The sequence below is a fragment of the Acomys russatus genome, chromosome 23, assembly GCF_903995435.1.
Source record: "Acomys russatus chromosome 23, mAcoRus1.1, whole genome shotgun sequence".
Classification (NCBI taxonomy): Eukaryota; Metazoa; Chordata; class Mammalia; order Rodentia; family Muridae; genus Acomys; species Acomys russatus.
Window position 1 is genome coordinate 25,576,292 of NC_067159.1, and position 22,418 is coordinate 25,598,709.

Sequence of the window (22,418 nt, forward strand, 5' to 3'; positions counted from 1 at the left end):
CCTGCCGGACACATATACAGAAAGGCACACACTATGTGTGTGCTCTTAGGAAATTTCCTAAATGCCAACCCAGTGTGGTAAGAGCATTAGTCCTCTGGCAAATAAATCTGGATCTATTAACAAAACAAGGACTGAATTTATTCTCAATCACTAGTACAGAGAAGTATTAATGATCCAATACTCAGGATATCTGGTGATCCCAAATAAAAACACTGAAGTAGCAAGGTGACATCCTTGCTCAGCAATCTGCCCTAGTAACACGGAGATGTAATTGCACCTAGTTAAAGCAACCCCATTCCACATTACTCATGCCTAGGAATGTGGATTAGGACAGATAGAACTGAAAACATTTATTATTAAGATAACATCCTGATTGTTATCCCCTCCCTTTTATCTTCCCATTCCTACCCTCCCTCCTTCTTCTGCCTTATTCCTCTCCCCTACAGCTCTGACAGAAGAGGACCTCCTCCCCCACCATATGACCACAGCCTATCAGGTCTCATCTGAATAACCTGTTTCCCCTTCCTCTGTGTGCCACTGGGCCTCCCCACCAAGAGGAACTGATCAAATTGAGAGGACCAGAGTTCATGTCAGAGGCAGTCCCTGCTCTCCCCACAACTGTGGAGAATAAGATGTCCATTTTATTTACACGTATTTCTGTGTACATGTATGCCTGGTACCTGTGGAGCCCAAAGGAGGGTACCAGACCCTTAGGAGTTGGAATTACAGCCAACTATGAGCCACCATGTGGGTGGTGGGAATTGAACTTGGGTTCTTTGGAAGAGTCGCAGTAATCTTAGCAACAGATTAGTGATGTCCATGAAACCAGTGAATAAGCAGGCTGCTATCTATTTGGTTAAGGTGGACAATGAATACAGGGGAACCATGTAAAAAGAAACATGTACAACTTAGGGGTCCTTCTATGGAGAAATTGCATTGTGTTTGGTAGTTTTTGTCAACTTAACACAAACTAGAGTCACCTTGGAAGAGGGAGCTTCAATTGAGGAATTACATCCATCATATTGGCCCTTGGGTTTGTCTATGTGACATTTTCTTGACTGTTAACTGATATACAAGGGCCCAGCCTACTTTGGATTGCACCATCCTTAGGCAGATGGTGATCCTGGGCAGTCTAAGAAAGGTAGCTAAGCAAGCCTGTAAAGAGCATCTCTCCTTGCTTCTGCTTCAGTTCCCACATCCAGGTTCTTGCCTAGAGTACCTGCCTTGACTTCCCTCAGTGATGAACTTGAGCCTATGTGCACCAACATGCCCTTTCTCCAAGTTGCTTTCAGTTATCACAGTGATAGAAAGCAATCTAGGACAGAAATTGATACCAACAAAATCTAGGACAGAAACTGATACTTCCTGTGATAGACTGGACTTTGTGGCTTTATGCTTTACCATGGTTTAATAGGAGGAAGGTGGAGAATGTTAGAGAATTGGGCTGGAAAAGCCAATGAGTGCTCAGGGGAGACCCCAGCATACTGGAGATGACAGGAATGTGGGATGATGATGATAATGGCCAAGAACAGAGGTGGGTGTGTAGTAGAGTTGGACCAAGGTTACCAGATTGTGTGTGCTGGGGATGGGTTGGGGAGGTGAGGCTGTCCAAGCTGTTTGGAGCCTGTAGATGTTACGGTCCACAGTGTGGGTCCCAGATGTCAAACACTGAGATATTTTTGCTGTTATAGTTTGTTTTTGCTTAAGTGTGATTGTTTTTATGTTCTGGTTCTTTCCTTTTAGGATAAGAAGTATTTAATTTGTTTTGGATTTTACAGGAGCCAATAGGTATGAGACTTTGGATATTTTTAAGAGAGTTGAACTTTCAGAATTAAAGATTTTAAAGACTGTGAGAAATTAAAAAAATTGAACTGTGTTTTATATTGTGGTATTAATTATCATGAGATCTTAGGGAAAAACAAGAGAGAAAAGGTTGTGGTTTGATAGTCATGTATTTGTGTGGTCAGTGTTTTATCATAGCAACATAAAGCAAGCTTGGGCTAAATAAAGGTGCAAGTGAGTGTGTGTGTATGTGTGTGTGTGTGTGTATGACTCAGCAGTTAAGAGCACTTGTTGCTCCTGTAGAAGGACAGGTTGGGTTCCAAGCACTGACATGGTTGTTCATACCTAACCATAATTCCATTTCCAGGGTATCTGATGTCCTCTTAGGGTTTCCATAGGCACCAGGCATGCACACGGTGTACAGACATACATGTAAGTAAACATTCTTGCACATAAAGCAAATTAAATTAATTTAACAAAAGCTCAGCTAGAGAATCTCTTCTATGGGAGGGAATGCGTAACGAGACATAACATTTGAGGGTGCCGTCATGGTGGAACTGTATAAAGAAGTGTAAAGTGCCCCTTCTTGGGATTCATCATACTTGGCTAGTATTTACCAACCCAAGACAGATGGTCATAAAACTAATTTGCATCTTCCTACCCCAGTGACACTAAATTCCTATGATCAACATGTTCTTTCCATATCTGAATCTATACAGAACCTTGACTTCAATCTCAGTCCACTCAGCAAAACACCTACATTCATCTCAGGCCAGAGGTTTCCTGGCCCCATGACACTGGAAGTCAATGAAGGATGGCTCAGGTGTCCTTTCCTAGAGTATGCTGGTTTGCCATTGTACTTTTCTAGTTGTGCTATAGTAACTTGACTGACACTTCTTTTTAGCAATGAAAAATACTTTGGAAACAGTGTGACAGAATATTGTTCAATTTAAGGAGTTTTATCTTTTCTGTTTTAAAGCTTAACTCTGAAAGGCACTTAATTGTAGCTGCCTCTCACCCAACAATGTTGTTTTCGAAAACACCTTCAAGCATTGTTGCATGGGGCAACATTTTAAAGGCCTTTAGCCACAGTTCTGCCTGTGTTTTCACTATCCATCAAGTGTATATCAACACACTTAAGTTCATGCTTCCATTGCTCACCTATCTTTTTATAGGAAACAACCTCACTTGGTAGTCTTAGAAAACAGCACTTTTAATTAAGGCCTATGTTATATGTGACCACCCAGTGGCTATCTTTCAAGTCGCTGTAATTAAAATTTCTACCCTTCTTACAGCTAACACATACTATGATCTGATGAGTTTGTCATACCCATTATGATCTAAAAAACAAAAACAAACAAACAAACAAACAAACAAACAAAAAACCAAAAAAAACCCAAACAAACTAAAAAAGGAGTGTCATCTGGTGAATTTATACATGGTTCATTGAAATTGAAGATTTTTAAGCTTAAACAGCTTTCCGTGATCATTTAAGTTTGGCATGAGAATTCCTGGGAAGCACGGCCCATCCTTCACTTTGGTCATCCAGGCAGACACCACTAATAACAGCACTTGGCTCTCATAGCTACGCATTGCCGAGTCTCAATACTGACTTCACAAGCACCAGTTAAGAACAACTTCTTCCCCAGATTGGACCTTGTGCACAGAGGAACCATCTTGGATCATTGTCTATATCATTATCCAAGAGTCAAAAGCTCCCAGCTAATTTGAACCAATTTTCATTTAATGAAAATAATCACTTTTGGAAAGTTTCTAATCTAGAAATAAAAATTTGTATTTTATTTTACTCTTCTGTTCCTTTTGGATATCCTCATCAAGAGAGACCAGAGAGAGACGAGAGCATGGGCCAGAGGACAGAGAGAGAGAGAGAGAGAGAGAGAGAGAGAGAGAGAGAGAGAGAGAGAGAGAGAGAGAGAGAGAGAGAGAGAGAGAGAGAGGAGGGAAAGTGGGAAGATGAGGGAAAGAAGGGAAAAAGGGAGGGGAAGAAGGAGGGAGAAGAGAACAATTTTCTTCTCCATAGAAGCAAGTTTCATGCTATTTGACTGGCAATTACCCTGTCTTTTACTTCTCGCTCAAGGTGATTTCTATGTACCTCGCCACATTAAGCATCATTTGTTTGAAGAGCAACTCCAAGTACTTACTGGGTTGAGAACCACAGTGAAAAAGAGCTCCCCTCCATGAATGCTCTTGTCCAGTTCCTTGGGACCTCCTGGATATTCTTTGTAGAAAATTGTGTGAGTGAAGAGCCCACAGGTCTGTCTTGGAAGAACCTGAAGGAAAGATGAGCACATGAGGAAAAAGCTCTAGTCGCCTTTACTGAATCTTGGCTTTCCTCATGGAAGAGGATGGAAAGGTGAGGTTTATTGACCTCTAGCTGTGACTTGGAAGAATCCTCCACTGCCGGGAATGAAAAGACAACATAAGGAAGAAAGGATCTCAAGAGAAATGAAAGAAATCATTAAAATTGAAGCCGACTTTGAATTATTTTAGGCATTTATTTTCTATTTTAAGTCTTAAAGTTGGGTTTTTATTGCAAGATCTAGTATATTTTAACATCTCAAGAAAAAAAAAACTAAGTAAGACTGAAAAATACTGGAATTATGTGTAACACTCATAACCAAAATGTGAGTAAGTCCTTCTGCCATATTCTTCACACACATTTGGGAAGTAAATCAGTTATTAACACAATGGTTATTAGCTCTGTCATGTTATCGGTTTCTGCTCTGGTGTGAAAATTCTGCAGCTAGAGCCTCAAATTCCAGGTATGAAGGCCACCAGATCCAAAAGTAACAGATTATCTATTTAGTTGGTAGTTTTAGGAAGTGTCACAAACAAAATGACAAGTGGCCACATAGCAGAAGATCTTTTTTGTATTTTGAGACAGGGCTTCTCTGTGTAGTCTTGGCTGTCCTTGCCAACTTGCTTTGTAGACCAGGCTTGCCTTATACTCACAGTGATCTGTCTGCCTCTGCTTCTCTGAGTGCTGGGATTAAAGGCCTGCACCACCATGCCCCAGTGAGCAGAAGGTCTTTTCATCCTTTGGTTTCAATGACCACATCTGTGATGAAATCTTTTTATTGTTGTTGTTGTTATAGATTTCCTGATTATAAGGAAGTGGAATTATAAAAGAAGTTGTGCAAGATGTACTGTTTTCAGGTAAGTCTCACAGAGGAAAACTGCACTTGTTATACTTGAAGACACCGAAATCCAATGAGTATATTTTGGAAAGCTGAGCGTTTTCCAGTACCATGTAGTCAGGCATTCTGTTCATTGCTTTAAGGGCAGCAAGTTTTAGTTCAAGGGCTGCTTTGCAAGCGTTACCTGTTCAAGACTTTCCACGTCTTCAATACCACGTACACCACTTCTTTCTCCCCAGTACTTTGAACAGTATTGCAAGAGAGTTTTTGGAAGTTTCCCCAGGAAATGTAATTCTCAGCTCAATTGGTACACTGAATATTTCTGAGTCAACCAATCCCCTATACATCTCATTTACTTTGCTAAAACATACAGTCTGAGAAGATATTCTATATTAGATCAGTTAAAATACTGCTGTTTAAATCTGAGGCTTGTTATCTTGGGGGTGGTGTATGCCTGAAAGCATCACAAACTCTCATAATGCCGTGCACAAAGCCACAACCAAAGAGAACTGAAAGAAAAAGGATTCTAAATGAATCAGAAAAGTTTACTGTCAATCATTGAACATATAGTGTCATGTAATAAAAGCTTTGTAATTTTTATGCATGAACATAAAAACACTTTTTCTAAACTCTATGCTAATTCATGTAGCTGGGGGAGGGTGGCAGAGAGAAAGAGAGAGAGAGAGAGAAGAGAGGAGAGAGGAGAGAGAGAGAGAGAGAGAGAGAGAGAGAGAGAGAGAGAGAGAGAGAGAGAGAGAGTTTTATTCTTAGAGGACATAAGATTTATTAGGGATATAATCAAAGTACATTATATAAAATTTTTTTAAAAATAATAAAATATTAACAGTATATAAGGGTAAGAAGAAATATCCAAACAAAATAAGAAAATGTCTACATGTGATTAAATGCCATGCTATTGCTATATTTTGAAAATATATGACCTCAACTAAATTACTTTTAGGATTAAGTTTGTTCATCTTGCTTAGAAATCGCAGCATACCTGAAGGGCTGTCTATGAAGCTAGCTTGCTGACATCATTTGCTTAAGTAGAGACAAAACTGGGAAGAAACTTTTTCTTTTTCTTTTTCTCATTAATTAAAATTACTAACAGCCCATTTGGAACTCCCCCCCCCTCCTCTCTTCCTAAGCCCTCTCTCGCCCCTCCCCTCCCCTCCCTCTATGCCACCTCCCTTTCTTTTCAGAGAAGGTGAGACTTCCCAAGAATACCAACCTGTCTTGGCCTATCAAGGCAAGACTATGTGCATCTTCTTCTACTGAGGCGAGATAATAGAATAGATAATCACTTCTATTGAGGCGATCCAGTTAGGGGAAAGGGATACAAAGGCAGACGCCAGAGTCAGAGACAGCCTCTGCTCCTGCTGTTAGAGGTCCCCCATGAGGGCCCAGCTGTATGTCTGTTACATATGTGTGTTGGGGGGGGCTATGTCCACCTCACCTTTGTGTTCTTGTTGGTGGTTCAGTCTCTGTGGGCCCCTATGGGCCCAGGTTAGTTGATTTTGTAGGTTTTCTTGTGGTGTCCTTGCCCTCTCTGGATCTTTCAATCCTTCCTCCCTATCTTTCATAAGATTCCCCAAGCTCTACTTAATGTTTGGCTGTGGGTCTCTGCATCTGTTTTCATCAGCTGCTGGGTGAAGCCACTTAGCATCCTTCTGCAAGTATAGCAGAATATTACTAATAGTGTCAGGGGTGGGTTCTCTCTCATGGCATGTGACTCAAGTTTGGGCCAGTCATTGGTTGGCTGGTTTGAAGGGTTTGTGGGTGCCTTGGTGTCCTACTCCCTCCACTGGAAGAAGATTCTCTGAGTTTGAATACAATAATGGGAGGCTTTACTCTAAGAACATGTGTACCCTCATGTATCTTGGGGCCTCAATGGGCCACCACAGCAGGCTAGGCAGACAATCAGGAGTGGGAGCAGGGTCCTGTTCTATTGTCTTGATTCAAGACGCAGCTTTAGGATGATGAAAACATTTCCTGAAACAGCTCTTGTACTATAGAGGGAATGAGAAACCTTTCCAAGACATTTTCATGTAGATGTTCCTTCAGATAATGATGGTAGTGTTACACTGAAATTCAAACTTGGAAATTGTAATCTTTGTAGCTGCTGATGGTTCTTGGGAAACGATGAAAGCCTTAGCCAACAAGATAAGGTACACTAGTATAAGGCCTTGGGAGGTTTCAAAGAGGCAACTCTGGCAACCATGAAATGGCCAGCAAGAGTGTGTGTGTGTGTGTGTGTGTGTGTGTGTGTGTGTGTGTGTGTCTGTGTTTATACAGTTAGACTGGTGGGTGCCTCTACCCCCTGGCCTCCCCTTATAAACAGTATGTAGATGGATTGTGAGTGTTGCTGCTCATAGGCCTCTGTGTGCACCCAAAGAGTCCCATTTAACAATCAGGATCTGAGCTAAGTACATTAGTTTTGTGTTTATTCCTTCCTGTGTGAGGATAAAGGGATCCCAGTGAGGAGGCTTTGTGTGTCTATGAATTCATGAGGGAGAATAATGGAGGGAACACGTGAATTCAGAGGATAATAGGAACCACAGTGCTTCACAGTTGGTTTACATACCTTAAAATGAAGGTTAGATGGGATAGGAATAGATGGGGTGTGTGTGGGAAGTCATTCACAGTGAACAGAGTGTTCCATGCTGGCAAGTGGAAGACAGACATGCAGGCACAGTGCTGAGAATTTCCAGCCTCTTAAGGATGAATTAAAGAGTGCAGAAACAGCTGAGACCCAGAAGGTGAGAAAGGTCACCCTTCACTGAAGGGTAAGCAGAAGGTGAAAACTGACAAAATGGGAGCTTGTCCCACAGTTGACACACAAACCCAAGCAGTGAGTTAAGATAGTGGCTGCAATAGAGCACAGGAAGAGATATATTCTGCAGGTGTTATTGTGGGAACTCAGAGAAGGTTTGGAGGTCTTAGTGGGGAGTTTGAAGAACATCAGTGAACCAGTGACAGCAGGATCAGTGATGGCTTGGAGGAAAATCTTTAAGTCTTTGACTTAAATCTTTTAAGTCATTTGATTTTAATCTGTGGATAATTTCAGTTCAGTTAGAAAGTCTAGGTGTGGCATAAGTTTCTAGGGTTCACGCCTCAGTCCCCAGCTCTTTCCTTCCAGTCTCTCTTAGGAGGGCATCCGGCTCCCCAGTTCTCATCTTGTACCTCTATTTGGATGGCTTCTGGTGGTCTTATGTCTCCCTCTATTCTTGCATAAGCTATCGCCTGCTGAACACTTCTCATCTGGAAATTCTCACGCATGAGCCCATGAGTTGGATCCACGCAAAGGCAGAACCACATGAGCAATCGGGTTGAAGCAGGCGATCTGCCTGAGCTTTGGTTATCAACAACATTCATGCATTTGCAACATGGGCAAAGTACAGTCCAGGAGGTGCGGGGAATAAAGTCCTTTGGAAGGAAGCTCAAACAGGACAGGACTGAGCTGAATATAGTCTTCAGAGATCAAAGTGCACCACCAAAAAACTGGCAACATTCCAACAGCCAAACAGCACCAAATATTTTAACTATACTCTTGGGCAGGCTTTTGAAACTCCCTCTCAGAAGAAAGCTGGCCGACTGAGGTAATGATAAATTAATTTTGAGCACCAAGGACAGGTAAGGTGAGAGAAGAATATGGGCATCATACCCTCATCTAGCATATATAGCATTTTTCTTGTTGAGGGGCACATAGATATGGGAATTAAATCCCAGTTAAATCCCTTCATCCACTTGAGTTTTTGCAGACATTAGAAAATTGTGTGAACAGAAGTCAGCTGCACCTACTGTCAGGCCAGATATCTGTTCACACACATCGGTTTGACCCTGTGCTCTGGGGCTCAGCAGCTTCCTGGCAGCTTCTTCACTGTGTGTGAATCTAAATAAGAGGCTGTTCTTCCCTTCACTAAATCATTCCTTAAGTTCTGACTTGGGAATAAATCGGGTTCAATGACTGACTTTGAGAGGTATCACTAGGTCTTAGGGAGCCACATATTCTGATATGACTGATAGCTTTACTACCAGTACAGATAATAGAACAAGATGGAGACGCCCCAGAGTAGTGACTTAACTATTGTCACCTGACACTTGTTCTCTATGGTCTGGGGATGAGTCATGTGGCTTCCCGCTACACACAGTGCAGTGTTTTGGGGGACGTGGCATGGTAAACAGGTGCAACTTGACCAGCTTATAACAGGGCAGCATGGTGACTGTGGAAAGCTGTCATGAATTTTATCTACTAAATGACTTCTGTAAGTAATGACGGAGTCTAAATTTATTTCTAAATTTGATATAATGTTTTCTTAGAATTTTTACATCAGTGATTGCTTGACAGCACAAGTGCCAGGAAAAGAAGCTTTTTATTTTTATTTTTTTCAGAGCTCTTTGAAGCAGGAATACACAGCTGTCATTAGCACGCCTTTCTTAGGTATGACAACACTCTTCCCACAGCCTGAGCCACACTCTCAACACTTTGCTCTCCTTTTTCTCTGCCAACACATATGTACGGTCATCTGGAAGAAATGACCCAGCCCAACATGTGCAGGATGCTCACCATGATATTTTTGTGGATGAAGCCTCTCCGATATCTAGCTGGTTTCAGATGTGGATATTCCTCAGTGCTGGTGATTTTAATATTCCAAACCTTCTTCCAGGCCTCGTAAAGCTGAACGTGGACAGGGTAGACCCCTGAATGGTGAGGGGAGACTGCGTACCCCATGTCGGTAGGGATGCCGTGCTCCTAAGACCAAGCAAACTCTCATTAGAATGTGGGAAGCCTTGTCCTTTGGTTTCTCCTCCTCTCTAGAGTCTCACGACAGAGCCCAACCCCAAACTCACTGTGAATCCACAGTGATCCTCTTGCGTCAGGCTCCCAAATGCTAGGACTACAGGCATGAACCACCATGCCTAACTTTGAAGATTTGTCCTGATTATACTTTTATTCTAGGGTTTTGAAGCACACTATAAATATATGAATGTAAATTCCTCATTAGTTATGGTTTGGTGGAATTAAAATGATATATATTGAGACCATTGAAGTTCCTGAAGTTGAGTAGCCATCAGCCAATCTTCTTCTTCTTGGGTTGGTAATTGGGAGGTGGTAGGGTGGACAAAAGATTGTACTCCACTTCACACAGTCTAGGCCAGCTGTTCTTTCCATTGATCATAATTTCAAAAAGTTAAATAACAAATACCTTCTACAAACAATATTCAACCCATTCCATGGGACACAGACAATGACGAGCCTTCCAAGTTTAACTGGCCTGCTCAAAGGACCTCATTGTGTCTGCTATACTTTCTACCAAGCTTTCTATTGGAGGTCCAGCATGTGCATCAGCAACATAGCTAAATTTCAATAGAAGCACACAGGTTTGATTACAAATTTGTAGAAATTTTTATACAGCATTAAAAAAAAAAAAGTAGAAACCTCATCATTCAAGCAGAAGGAACTCAAAGAGACAAACATCTCGGAATTTGCACAACTTTAAATAAATGTTTCTACATAAAATGATACTGGTTAAAAGCAAATACCCTTGAAGCTACACATGCACAAATGTTTGCTGAGGAAGTGACCTATGATGGCTCGAGGTGGTCTTTATCCTGTTCCTGCCCAGGTTCTGCCAATTTCATTTAGCAGTCCCAGTGTATGTTGGCTTATTTTGGGGAGGACTGGGGGCCAACTCAGAGTCACTGTCATTGTTCTTAGCTTCAGGTGGCCCATGAATCCTCACCCATTACTCTTGGCATAGACACAGTTTCCCAGGCACAAGCCATGAAATCAATCTTTTAGAAGAAGAACACCCAAGGTTTTACTATTGACGGATATTTTTCCTGAATGGTTGTTTTGCTTTCTGTTGGTATTTTTCAATTGCTTGACAACTTTCAAAGATTCCACTGAAATAATAAGTCTTTGAATTAGTCATGGATTTCTTCACACCAAAGAGCAATTTCACGGAGAGAATCAGAATATCAAGCTGCCAAACAGACCGCCTTGAAGAAGTGTGATACAAGTGGGCATGGAAGGCAAAGAGATTTGGCCAGCTTTGTTTCTCAACCTAGAGAATATCAAAAGGGACACACACACACACACACACACACACACACACACACACACAGCATTTACACACAAGAAAGCCAGCTGCCAGGTGTCCCCAACATCTTAGTGAGGGTCTCATCACCTCCCTAATTTCCCTTCCTCAGGAATTTACTCACTCCTCAAAACTACCATCTGTCCTTTCTAGAAGTAATGATATGAGTGAGAGATACACAGTGCTGCAGAGAGAAACAGAAACAGAGACGAGGCAGGGAGCACACAAGAGATGGCTTGAAGGGTGAGAGGGAAGCATTGACAGTTTCCTTTTATCTTCAACTGACATTTCAATACTTAAGCAATCGTTATCATAGAAACTAGGATTGCACTAAAATAGAAGTGAAATGTCTCCTTGCTTTCCCCCTCCGCTTAAATAATTCTAATGAGAGCAATTTCTTCAACTAAGGATTATGTCCCAATATGGAAGGCCTGGGAAGGGACTGTGATGGGGTGCATGATGGGAAACTCCCAGAGAATCAATACAAATGCTACATGGAAAAATAAATAAACAAGAGAGGGAGGGAGGGAGGGAAGGAAAGAGGATGGGAGGGAAAGAAAGAGGGTTGGAGGGAGGGAAGAAAGGAGGGAGAGAGAAGTGCAATTTAAAGATCAGACAAAAGAAAATGGGTTCCCCACCAAAGATTTTCAAAGAAAATAAGGAACAATTACACGTTAAGAACTTCTTGGAGGCTGGGAGAGTTGGTGCATGTCTGTAATCTCAGCACTCGGGGAGGAAAAGGTAGGAAGACCTCTGTGAGTTTGAAGCTAGCCAGGTCTACAAAACAAGTCCAGGACAGCCAAGGCTACACAGTAGAAATCTTGTCTCGAAAACAAACAAACAAACAAACAAACAAACAAACAAGAATTTCTTGGAGAAGACTGTGAAGAAGCAATCCACGCCAACTAGGACTATATTACAAACTCCAAATTCCTGAATATTCACAAGCAATTATGCTGATCCAAAGGTCAAGGTAGTTTTTCTGTGTTTGTGGACTCTTGAGATTCCAGGAAATTGGATGTGTAACAAAAACATGATTTAATACCAAAAGGACATAAACCCACGCTACCTATCTGCACCCAGGCATGTTCTATGACTACTGCAACTAGTGCAAATCTTAAATGAATCCTCTTTTCTGTAAATTTACCACAGTAGCCTAGTACACGCCTGCCTATGGCCATTTGGTATAGGTTTCTAATATTCTACCCATTTTTCTCACTTGTCTCCTTCCAAATCATTCTCCATGTAGTAGCCAAATAAATATCTAATAGACTCAAATATGATCATATGACCTTCTATTTAAAATCTTTCAGGCTTTCCCCTCATACTTAAGTACAAAATTATACCATGCGTGTCTTTGTGGGTCTCGGTTACCTCACTCACTTATAAATAGATATTAACCCAACATAGATGCCCTCTGAGATACTCTACCCAGTGGGAGATTAGGGTACAGATGCTGGCAACCACTTCTGGGTTCCAGGTGAGAGTAGTAAGGAAGAATAGGGGGATGGAAGGACTCAGAGGGTTCAGGAGCCCCACAATGAGACCATCAAGGGTGGTGGATCTGGACCTAGGAGCTCTGCACAAACCGTTGTATCAACCAAGGACAATCCGTGCAGTAAACCTAGATCCTCAGTTCAGATCTATCCAATAGACGGCTCATTCTACACGGTTGTAAGGAGAGTGGGGACTGACTCTGACATGAACTCTGGTGCTCCCAATTTGATCAGTACCCTTTGGTGGGGAGGCCTGGGCAGCACATAGAGGAAGGGGAAGCAGGCTGTCTGGACAGGACCTGATCTGCATAGGGGTTTTAGGATAATACATTCTCCACAACTGTGTGGAGAGCAGGGACGGACTTGGACATGAACTCTGGTGGCCCCTATTTGACCACTTCCCCTTGGTGGGGAGACCTAGTGACACTCAGAGGAAGGGTAAACAGGCTACCAGGAAGAGACCTGATACGCTGTGATCTTATAGTGGGGGCCAAGGTCCCCTTCTGTCACAGACCTAGGGGAGGGGAATAGGATGAAAGAGGGAGGGAAGGGAAAAGGGAAGGTACAAGTGAGGGGATAACAACTGAGTTGTAATCTGAATGAATGAATTAAATAATAATAAAAAAGACCTGATATGCTGTGGTCATATGGTGGAGGACATGGTCCCCTTCTGTCAGAGATATAGAGGAGGGGAATAGGGCAGAGAGAGAGAGAGAGAGGGAGGGTGGGAACAGCAAGATACAAGTAAGGGGATGACAATCAGGATGTAATCTGAATAAATTATAATAAAGTAAAAATAAAACAAAAATCATAGCTGATATAACCCTTGCTTCTTAAGCCTAACCTTACAATATTAACTACTTATCTACTCTTTCATTATGTAAGCCTTTTAAAAAATTCACCAAAATCTTTCCTACCCTAGTACCATCCTATTTCTCTGTCTGGAGTGTTCCTACTTTGATTTTTTTCCTTTTTGAGACAGGACCTCTCTGTATAGCCTTGGCTGCCCTGAAACTCACTACATAGACCAGGATAGTCCCAAAGCCATAGAGATCTGCTTGTCTCTGCCTTCTGAGTGCTGGCATTGAAGGCATGTGCCACTATGCCCAGCTTCCTACTTCATTTCTCTATCTGAGTAAATCTACAGAAGAGACCTGCCTATAAGATATACTGGTGGAACATTGGCACAAGCATTATGGGATTAGCCACTACGTTGTGACTGTGTTTAAGGCTCATTCCCTAAGGTTGAACCCCTACATGAAGCTGCTAGAGTGGCCAAGAGTCTGAGACTAGATAAATCATGGGCTGAGGGGGAGAAAAATCTACCACCATTATTCTGCTAAAGAAACTTAGCAATACAATGACTTCTAGTAAGTTGCCTTGTTTTAAAAAGTGACACAGTATAATTGTGTAAGTATTTGTTTCTTTATGTCTCTTCTACACTAAGCAATGACTCTAAGAGAAGTCTGGGTTCAGTTTTATTCCCTGCTGCCTGCTCACTGTCTTAGCAACTGAAAACAAGCGATAAGCATCTGTGGACAAGTGTATGATGCCGACACTGCCCATCCTCTTCTCTTTCTAATTTTCCACTTCCTGAATTATCTCAGCTCAACTGACAGTTTATTTGAAGAGTAGACATATGGAAACTGCATAAACAAAACCTGAAAATACATTTGAAACAGTAGTTGAAATTATTATTTCAGTCAAAACTTAAATATATAATTTCAAAATAATAAAGTTTTACAACACAAAATATAACATTACAAGACTTTCATATGTTATCACCCATGAGTTTCCAAACAGACAATGCAGAGAAAACTTAAAAGGCAAGTAATGCTGTGGTCCTTAGGAAAATCCTTTCAAAGACCAAAGAAAGAAAGAAAGAGTAAGAAGTATTTAAGGATCCAAACAACACAGCCACTTCATCACCAAAGTACTGACTCTGACAGTACTTACTTATTTAAAGTCTTAGTGGTAATTAAGAATTGTGTTTTACTTTTAGTGTTTCTCTCAATTTCAACCTTTCTACATAGAAGAAACTTCACATTTCCTACCCATGGCTACATAGACAACTGCATTTATTCTGATTCCACAGATAAGCAATTCTGTAAACTATTGTAATTTCTAAACCCGAAATGGTATTCTGCAATCTGCTACAGAGAAAACAGCTGGCAAAATGCAGCAGCGCACATTGGAAAACTTGTAAATGCCTTTCTGTTCTCTGTTTTGGTTGGAACGCCCCATTTTCTCATAATATAGAAGCTCCTGCTTTGGTTAACCACCTCACAACACCAAGATTCACATTTGCAATTTGCATGAATTTGGGTCAATCCCCCTTCTATTTATACTCGTTATCATGGTCCTAGAAATATCTAGGAAAAAATGGACTCCTTTTTCTTGACTTTTTAAATGGCTTTCTTTAGGACTGTGGCTGTTGGAGAGACTGTTTCACAAAGAGTACACTCGTCTCGAAGATGGGAGAGTATTTGGAAAATACTAATAGAATCAATGTTTGAGAATATTCTCTCCATATAACATATATGCATATATACATACATATATATATGAAATTTTGAAGACATTTCTTGAATACAAGGAGCATTTGAAAGACAGTTTGTTTTCCTAAGATAAAACTGGTAGCTCATGTATACATCTCAGGTTCTGCATACCTACAGGGCCTGTGCTACCCAGTGAAGGAGACCATAGCAGCAGGCATGACTGAGGGTAAATATAGAATGTTAGTGACCATGATCAGAGTGGCCCAATGTATGTGAAGACTATTCAAAGGAAACAACAAAATATAACGAGGTAATTAAGGATCCGTCTCCAGGTTAGAGAGCTAGGGGTCGGTCACTGTGCTGAGACTATTAAACACGAGTACAGTTTCCATACTAAATAATAATATTTCTGATGTAGTTTAAAGTTAAAACTCTTAGAAATCTTATAGTTCTCTTTCAAATATAAAATAAATGATTTGTGCAAGCAATCATTAAGTTTCAGATTAAAAACAAGATTTCCAGCAGGGCACAGTGGTATAAGCCTGCAGTCCCAGCTCTCTGAAAATCCATCAAGGAATACTGTGAGTTCAAGGTCAACTTGCCTTTAAAAGCTACACTAAATTAAGATTGATGCTGCTTTCACTTTATCTTTTTGGTTTTATAAATAATTTTGTGTTCAGATGCTAAATATAAATACACTATTTTTAATCTACGGTTTAATTTTTAAACAGATAATACTTCTTCACTTACATTTTACAGGAGTAATGACACATATATAGACAATTGGCTAGCACTTTGTAGGTCTGGCTACTACACATCTCTGGTTTTCTTATGTATGTGCTTCAGTTTGTAGTACAAATGGCTGTCTGCTCTGATCACTATATGAAAACCCTACTGTAATGACAATGTTTTCTTTTAAATTAAATTTATTCATTTTAACATCCTGATCACAGGCCCATTCTTCCTCTACTCCAGGTCCCACTCTCCCACCCTCTTCTCTTTTTTCCCCCTGTCCTATTCTCTTCAGAAAAGGGGATCCCCCACTACAAACCCACCCCAGCACATCATCGCATCAGGACCTAGTACAGCCTCTTCTAGTGGGGCCAGTCAGTTGCCTGCTTTGGGATTACTTTCCCCTAGGTGTGCTGCCTTGTCTGGCCTCAATAGAAGGCAATGTTGTTATGAACGGATTTGCCTTAAGAATCTGGAGCCACCCTCTGCTGTCAGCCAGCCATGATATAAAAACTTTGCTGGCTCTTCCACATTCTGAGGTCCTGGGAGGTGACCCCTAAATCCTTGTAATTTCCCAAAGTCCCAAGCAGGGTCTTTATTGTGCATGAGAAACCCGAGGTCACATTTGAGTTTCTGCTTAGGATGGTACCTGTCAGGCCAGAAGGACCAACCATGCAATTAGAGAGTGGGGCACTGAGGCGGGTAATAGAGTTGATCCCCTGGCAAGAGGGGAGAGACTCGGAGAGTGAGTTTGGTCACAAGGACACTGAGTCACTCCATCATGCTGACAGAGTAAAACCTTAATAAAAACTGGGGTCCAAGGCTTATGCCCTGACTAGAGTAATATTCACATAGACGCAGAAACCTCTGGAAGTAAAGGTTCTTTGTCTTGCAGTCTGGAGTACAAAAACATGCTACGATAAGGCAATGAACAAAAATCCTTGGATAAAGCTGTTAATGCGATCTTGTGAGATTGGATGCATTATAGTCACCCAGGAAATGGAAGTGTGACCCACTGTTCTGAAGTAGCACATCTGAGAAACACCGAGCGGTGTTTAATTAACTAAGTGATAAGAAAAGGCTCCTATACACAAATACAAGAGAATGAGATTCTCAGGGTCTCAGAGACCCTTGAGACAGGCAGCTGGGATGAGAGAGACAGCCTGGGCTGAATCCTGGGCCCTGTCTCTGTGTGCTTTGCAGACCAGTGCCCTGGATAAGCTGTTTAGCTGTACCATGCCTCAGGCTCTTCTCCAGCCAGTGTTGGGGCTATGAAAATGACAATTTCATCTACTCCAGCTAAGCAAGATGCTCAAAGGAAAGAGGGCCAACGGGAGAAGGTGACCCAGTCCCTGTTGTCCCAAAGGAGCCACAAGACAAAAATGTGGTGAATCCTGTTTAAGAAAAGGCCCAAGACCTTTGGCATTCGAATAGGCCATCCATCCCCAGAGAGATCTCTGAGAGAGATCTCCCCAGCTATAACCAGATGCAGTGTAACAGGCTGCCATGAGAAGGTGTCTGCAGGTGCTTCCTGCAATTATTCACTCAGGCACTGGACCATCAGGCAGCAGCTGCTTAAGCTTTTCCTACAACTACAGGCCAGAGACAAGGCAGGGGAAAAGCAGGGGCTGTAAGCCTGTGCTGAGAAGGCTGTTGGCAAAGAGGACGTCTCCACTACATATGGCACATGTATGGCATCCGAGAGAGGTTGGAGGGAGGGAAAGTGAGGGGAGAATGATGTAAATATATTTTAATTTAAAAACTGAAAATATATTCTTTAGGAGAATTCCACCACCGTTACTTCTGCACCTCCAAACCTCAGAATTCTTATGTAAGTGCACACATGCTTAAAGGACGCTATCGTGATCAATAGTATTTAATGAAGATTTAAGTTAACAGTATAATCTGCTCATAGAGAGTTGACCAAATGAAGACATCACTAGTAAATTTATTTTGGTGAAAATAATTGCTAGTCTGCATATAACTGAGGCAGCTCAGCCTTGGTATTACATACACATGAGAGGGTTGTAGCAATGCGTTCAGCAAACACCCTTTCTCCACATGACACACTGCCCTTCAAGTCCTACTACAACTGAAAAGCTTTGGTGTGTGATGAGCTTAAATGGTATTCAGCAACCCGAATGTATAAGTAAGGAAAGGAAAGAAACGTTAGGCTAAAATTTCAGTACAGATACAGAAAAGTACCACAGCGTGTGTCTACTCTGGCCCAGCCTCAGCCACTTGTAATCTCACAGGAGAAGATCTCTGTCTTCTCTGGTACATTATTGTGAGGATATTTTCATTTAGCAGAGCATACTCTGCCCCCTCCCCTCAGAGCTCCTTCCAGAATGCTGGAAGTGTCACATCTGTGTTGAGTGCTCATAAGGAGACATGCCACTAAAGAACGCGCTTTGTTGAGAACACTCGGAAGAGCCACGTGAGCACTTGTACTCGCATACAGCAGGTTGAGATTTGCTGACATTTACTTAGGTGACACACAAGAAGGGGGCTTTCAGAAATACAAAAAAAAAGTGAATTTAGGAAGTTTTATTTTTTTATATTTAAATAACTGAAGAGATAATTGGCTGGGGATACAATGAATGTGTTGTGGGGTTCGGTTTGCAGTAGTTTTGTCTGAGTTGTAAGCAATGGATTTCGTTGGGACATTGGAGGCTTTAAAATACATAATAAAGTTGTAGACTATCCAGTGACAATTGCAGATCCCCAGACTATTTCCAACTACATTTGATCTTTCAGAAAACACACACACAGTCGATTAGCTAGAGATGTTTAAGTCTGCATAACACTAATTTTAATTAAGGTTCGATATTCCTGAAAGAAGCCAGTGATGACTGTCACAGCTATTACACACCCTTTTGTATTTACAGTTACCAAGGCAGACCCCAGAAATTACATGTCATATAAACAGCTATGCAAGAGGAAAGCACCGTTAAAAGAGTACTGTGATGCGCTCAATTTGTTTTAAAGCTACCATGGTCACTGTGTCAATGGCACTGGGGCTTGCATCTAAATAAACTGTGGTGGTTACACGGGCTTTTAAGCTTGACAAACCAGGAAGCCCTTTTCCAGCTTCCACTGCCTATGGGGTCTCAGTGAAATTATTCAGAGTCTCTGATCATCGTAATGCAGGAATAATCAGCCATATATATGGCTGTGAGAATTCATGAAATAAGTATGATGTATGATTCACAGTTGGAACCTACTTAGTTCTCTTTCTTCATTTTCTTAGGAGTCAAGACTCTGAAAAGTACATTTCTGTTACATTTATAGAAAAGAGAATAGCACATTAAAAAAAAACAATATTCCTCAATGCGGGCATAAATTGCATGAAAAAAATGGGGAATTGGGGAACCAGATAAGTTGCTACAATTATCCAAAAATGAGAATAAAATTTGGAGGTAATTAGAGAAGAAAAACAATGGAAAAGGAACAGAAATTGATACAATGGAGAAAAAGAACAGAAACCATGACCTAATGGAATGAGGGCTGTGGTACACAAAGAAGCTAAGGCTGTGGCCGGGAAGATGGCTCCGTGCATAAAGCACTTGCTCTGAAGTGTGACAACCAGTGTCTGTAGCCCCAGAAGCCATGTCAATGCTGAATGGTTGTGGCTCCCACTTTCAGAAGGTTGTGGTAGGATCACACCAGGAGAGTCACCATTCCCAAAAGTCTGCCCTTGAGAGAACAGACCTCAGTGAATAAAGTGAGGAGGGATCATCACCTCAGCTGTCATCTCAGCTCTATGTAAACTCACAGAAGTGCATATGCTCCCTACACACACACACGCACACACACACGCACACACACACAAACACACACACGCACGCGTGCGCACACACACACGCACACACACACACGCACGCGCGCACACACACACACGCACGCACACACACACGCACACACACACGCACACACACAAACACACACACACGCACGCGTGCGCACACACACACGTACACACACACATGCACACACACACGCACGCACATACACACGCACACACACGTACACACACACACGCACACACACACACGTACACACACACACACACACACACACGCACACACACACACACAAATGACATGAGCTGAAGAATTGGCTCCTACTTATTATTGCACAGCCATTTCCTCTGACCTGAAATGTTCCTAAAGACATAAACAAAACCTAAGCTCACAAGACCCAGGAAGCTACTGAGGTTTACAGACTTCACAAGTCCAGTTTGAAAGTGATATCGGCAGTGACAGTTCTGGGAATAGGAGACTCGTCCATGGGCTGAACTATCTCTAAGTCCAACAAGGACCTCCAGGGATGCATTGTCCCTGAGTCATCACCTTGCTGGGGTGGGCTTTTCAGTATGCAGCTGCTTTTGAGTCACTCAGAATCCTGCAAGCCACCCCAATAATAAACTCCTGGTTCACTAAGCTGATTTGGGAGGGACTGTTCCTTTTCCTTTGGTCTGTCGTCAATGTCCTATGTGGGATGAATAGATGTTTCCACAGGAAGAGTCAATGACGTTTGCCCTTCAGTCCCTTCCATCTTGGCTACATTTCTAGCCACATCTCAGAAAACACGTGCTATCCAGTCCAAGAGGCCAGAAGAACGAAAAGACAGGGTTGAGGAGCAGCGCACATCGATCTGCACAAGTTGTCCTGCTACCCATCCTGGCCATCCTGCTCAGCGCAGCAGTAAGAATTTATAGACAGATTCATAAAGGCTCCCCGTTTGCCTCATGTCCACATGACTGTGGGCAGAGAGGGACAACTCAAGCACTCCATGCACTAAATTTATCTTCCTTTTATGAAACCAGTTTGTCAATGGTATGCATGCTGGCAAGGAACTCCAGCATTTGTGCTGGAGGAGAGGAACCGAAGAATGCGTCTTCTACATTCTCATTATAATGTATGAAAGCTTCCCATGGGTGTAATCTGAGGAGGAATTTATAAAGAAAGCAGCTCTAACTGAGGCAACCAAAAGCACTCCCCAAAATTTAAAGAAATAGATTTCCATTTTTCCATACATCTCTCTCCTTACCATAGCAGTCTGTACCACCCCCTTTTTAATTTAGTCTTCCCACCCCAAGCCACTCCTTTGCCCACTTTCATCTCATACATGTTCTGCCATTCCCTCTCAATCGAGGCTTCTCTTTATTTCCCTCTCTAAAGTCCCTTCCTATCTTCCCAGCCTCTCTAGGCACTCCAAGCCTAAGTGTGCTACTGGGAACTTTATAGTTAAGATCCATGTATGAAAGAGAGCATGTGGTTTTTGTCTTTTTTAGCTGGGCTACCAGCGATGGGCACTGTGCAATAATAACATGACTGAAATGGAAATAACCAACTATTTAATGGTTTGATTTTGGGCCTTCTCCATGGAAAGGAACCCATGCTTATGTCTATGAACCTGACTAAGAGGGCATAACCAGAAGAGAAGAACCTATTATCATTGTTTTGATAAACAGACATGTTAAATTCCTTTCTGCTTATATCCCCAAATTAGTGCTGATCTCATCTTCCATTGGAAAAAGCTCCTTATAGCCGTGAGTGGTAGTTACCATAGAGTCATAAATGGTCAAAATACCAAGAATAAATGAGGATGGAGTGCTTAGTCCTACATGGACACATTCCCCTCCCCCATTCAAGACACAGGTAACATCATGAGATGGGGAAATATAAGAGTTGGAAGACGACGAGGTGTGACAGAAAAGGTATCTTCTGGATATGATGTAGATATTGCACTTTGCAAACTCACTGCAGCTGTGGCTATCCACACAAGACCTGGACATAACTGTGTCCATCAGTGTTGCATCATGGTTGGGGGAGGTGAGCATGAGATTCTACCCTCCCTGAGGGTCTATTGGACGCTAATGGTTGCTGGGGAAGGATGCCACTTTCTTCAGTAGCGTAGCCACTGGTAAGTTGCCCAGGCCCCAGTGAACAACCCGCCAGTCACATTAGTGCAGGCAGTACCAATTAATCTCAATGAAACACACACGCATGCACATATGCACACATGCTGTGTGTGTGTGTGTGTGTGTGTGTGTGAGAGAGAGAGAGAGAGAGAGAGAGAGAGAGAATATGAAAGTAGAATGGGGAAATTCTTAGCATGAATGAGACAGATAGGAGAAGTGATAGGGGTAAAACAGCTAAAACGCACTATATAAATGTATAAAACAACCCCCTAAACAATAAAGCAATAGTAGTAAATAAAAATAAATTAAGGAATTATTTTCACCTGATAAAATAAATGCCATTTAATAATAGCTAATAATTTAAGAATTCTCATTTAATAATTTAATACTTCTTTTCATTTAATAATTTTCAAATGAGAGAAAGCCATGCAGCACCGTAGAAGAGGGAGGTGAGTATTTTTAGCATAGGTGAACTATGGCACCTTTATGGGAAAATCAGCAGCTCCTGTTTTTAAGAATATGTAAGTATACACAGATATCACCCCTTGATATGAATTTTGATCTGCTGATCCAGTTCACCTACTCATCTATCCAATAAAAGGCTCATTCTTTGTATACTGGAAACAGCTCCCATGGCTCTCTTTTTACAGTCTTGTTTCCATTGACTTAGTCATTCTGACTTTTACCTCTTCTTCCTTGCTTATGTTCACAGTGATCCAATTTGT

The 22,418-nt window shown here is 41.8% G+C and overlaps 2 protein-coding genes across 3 annotated transcripts in view; both read right to left on the minus strand.

The window, feature by feature from the left end:
* Myoz2 (myozenin 2) overlaps positions 1-22,418 on the minus strand; it is a 1,071,004-nt gene that overhangs the window by 569,537 nt on the left and 479,049 nt on the right. The window lies entirely within an intron of this gene.
* The window catches only part of Ndst3 (N-deacetylase and N-sulfotransferase 3), a 138,621-nt gene that overhangs the window by 59,904 nt on the left and 56,299 nt on the right, over positions 1-22,418 (minus strand). For both annotated transcript variants that reach the window (XM_051165555.1, XM_051165556.1), the window contains exons 4-5: positions 9,508-9,693; positions 3,945-4,073 (exon numbers count right to left, since the gene is read on the minus strand). In XM_051165555.1, coding sequence (XP_051021512.1) covers positions 3,945-4,073; positions 9,508-9,693 — 315 coding nt within the window. The remainder of the gene's footprint in view (positions 1-3,944; positions 4,074-9,507; positions 9,694-22,418) is intronic.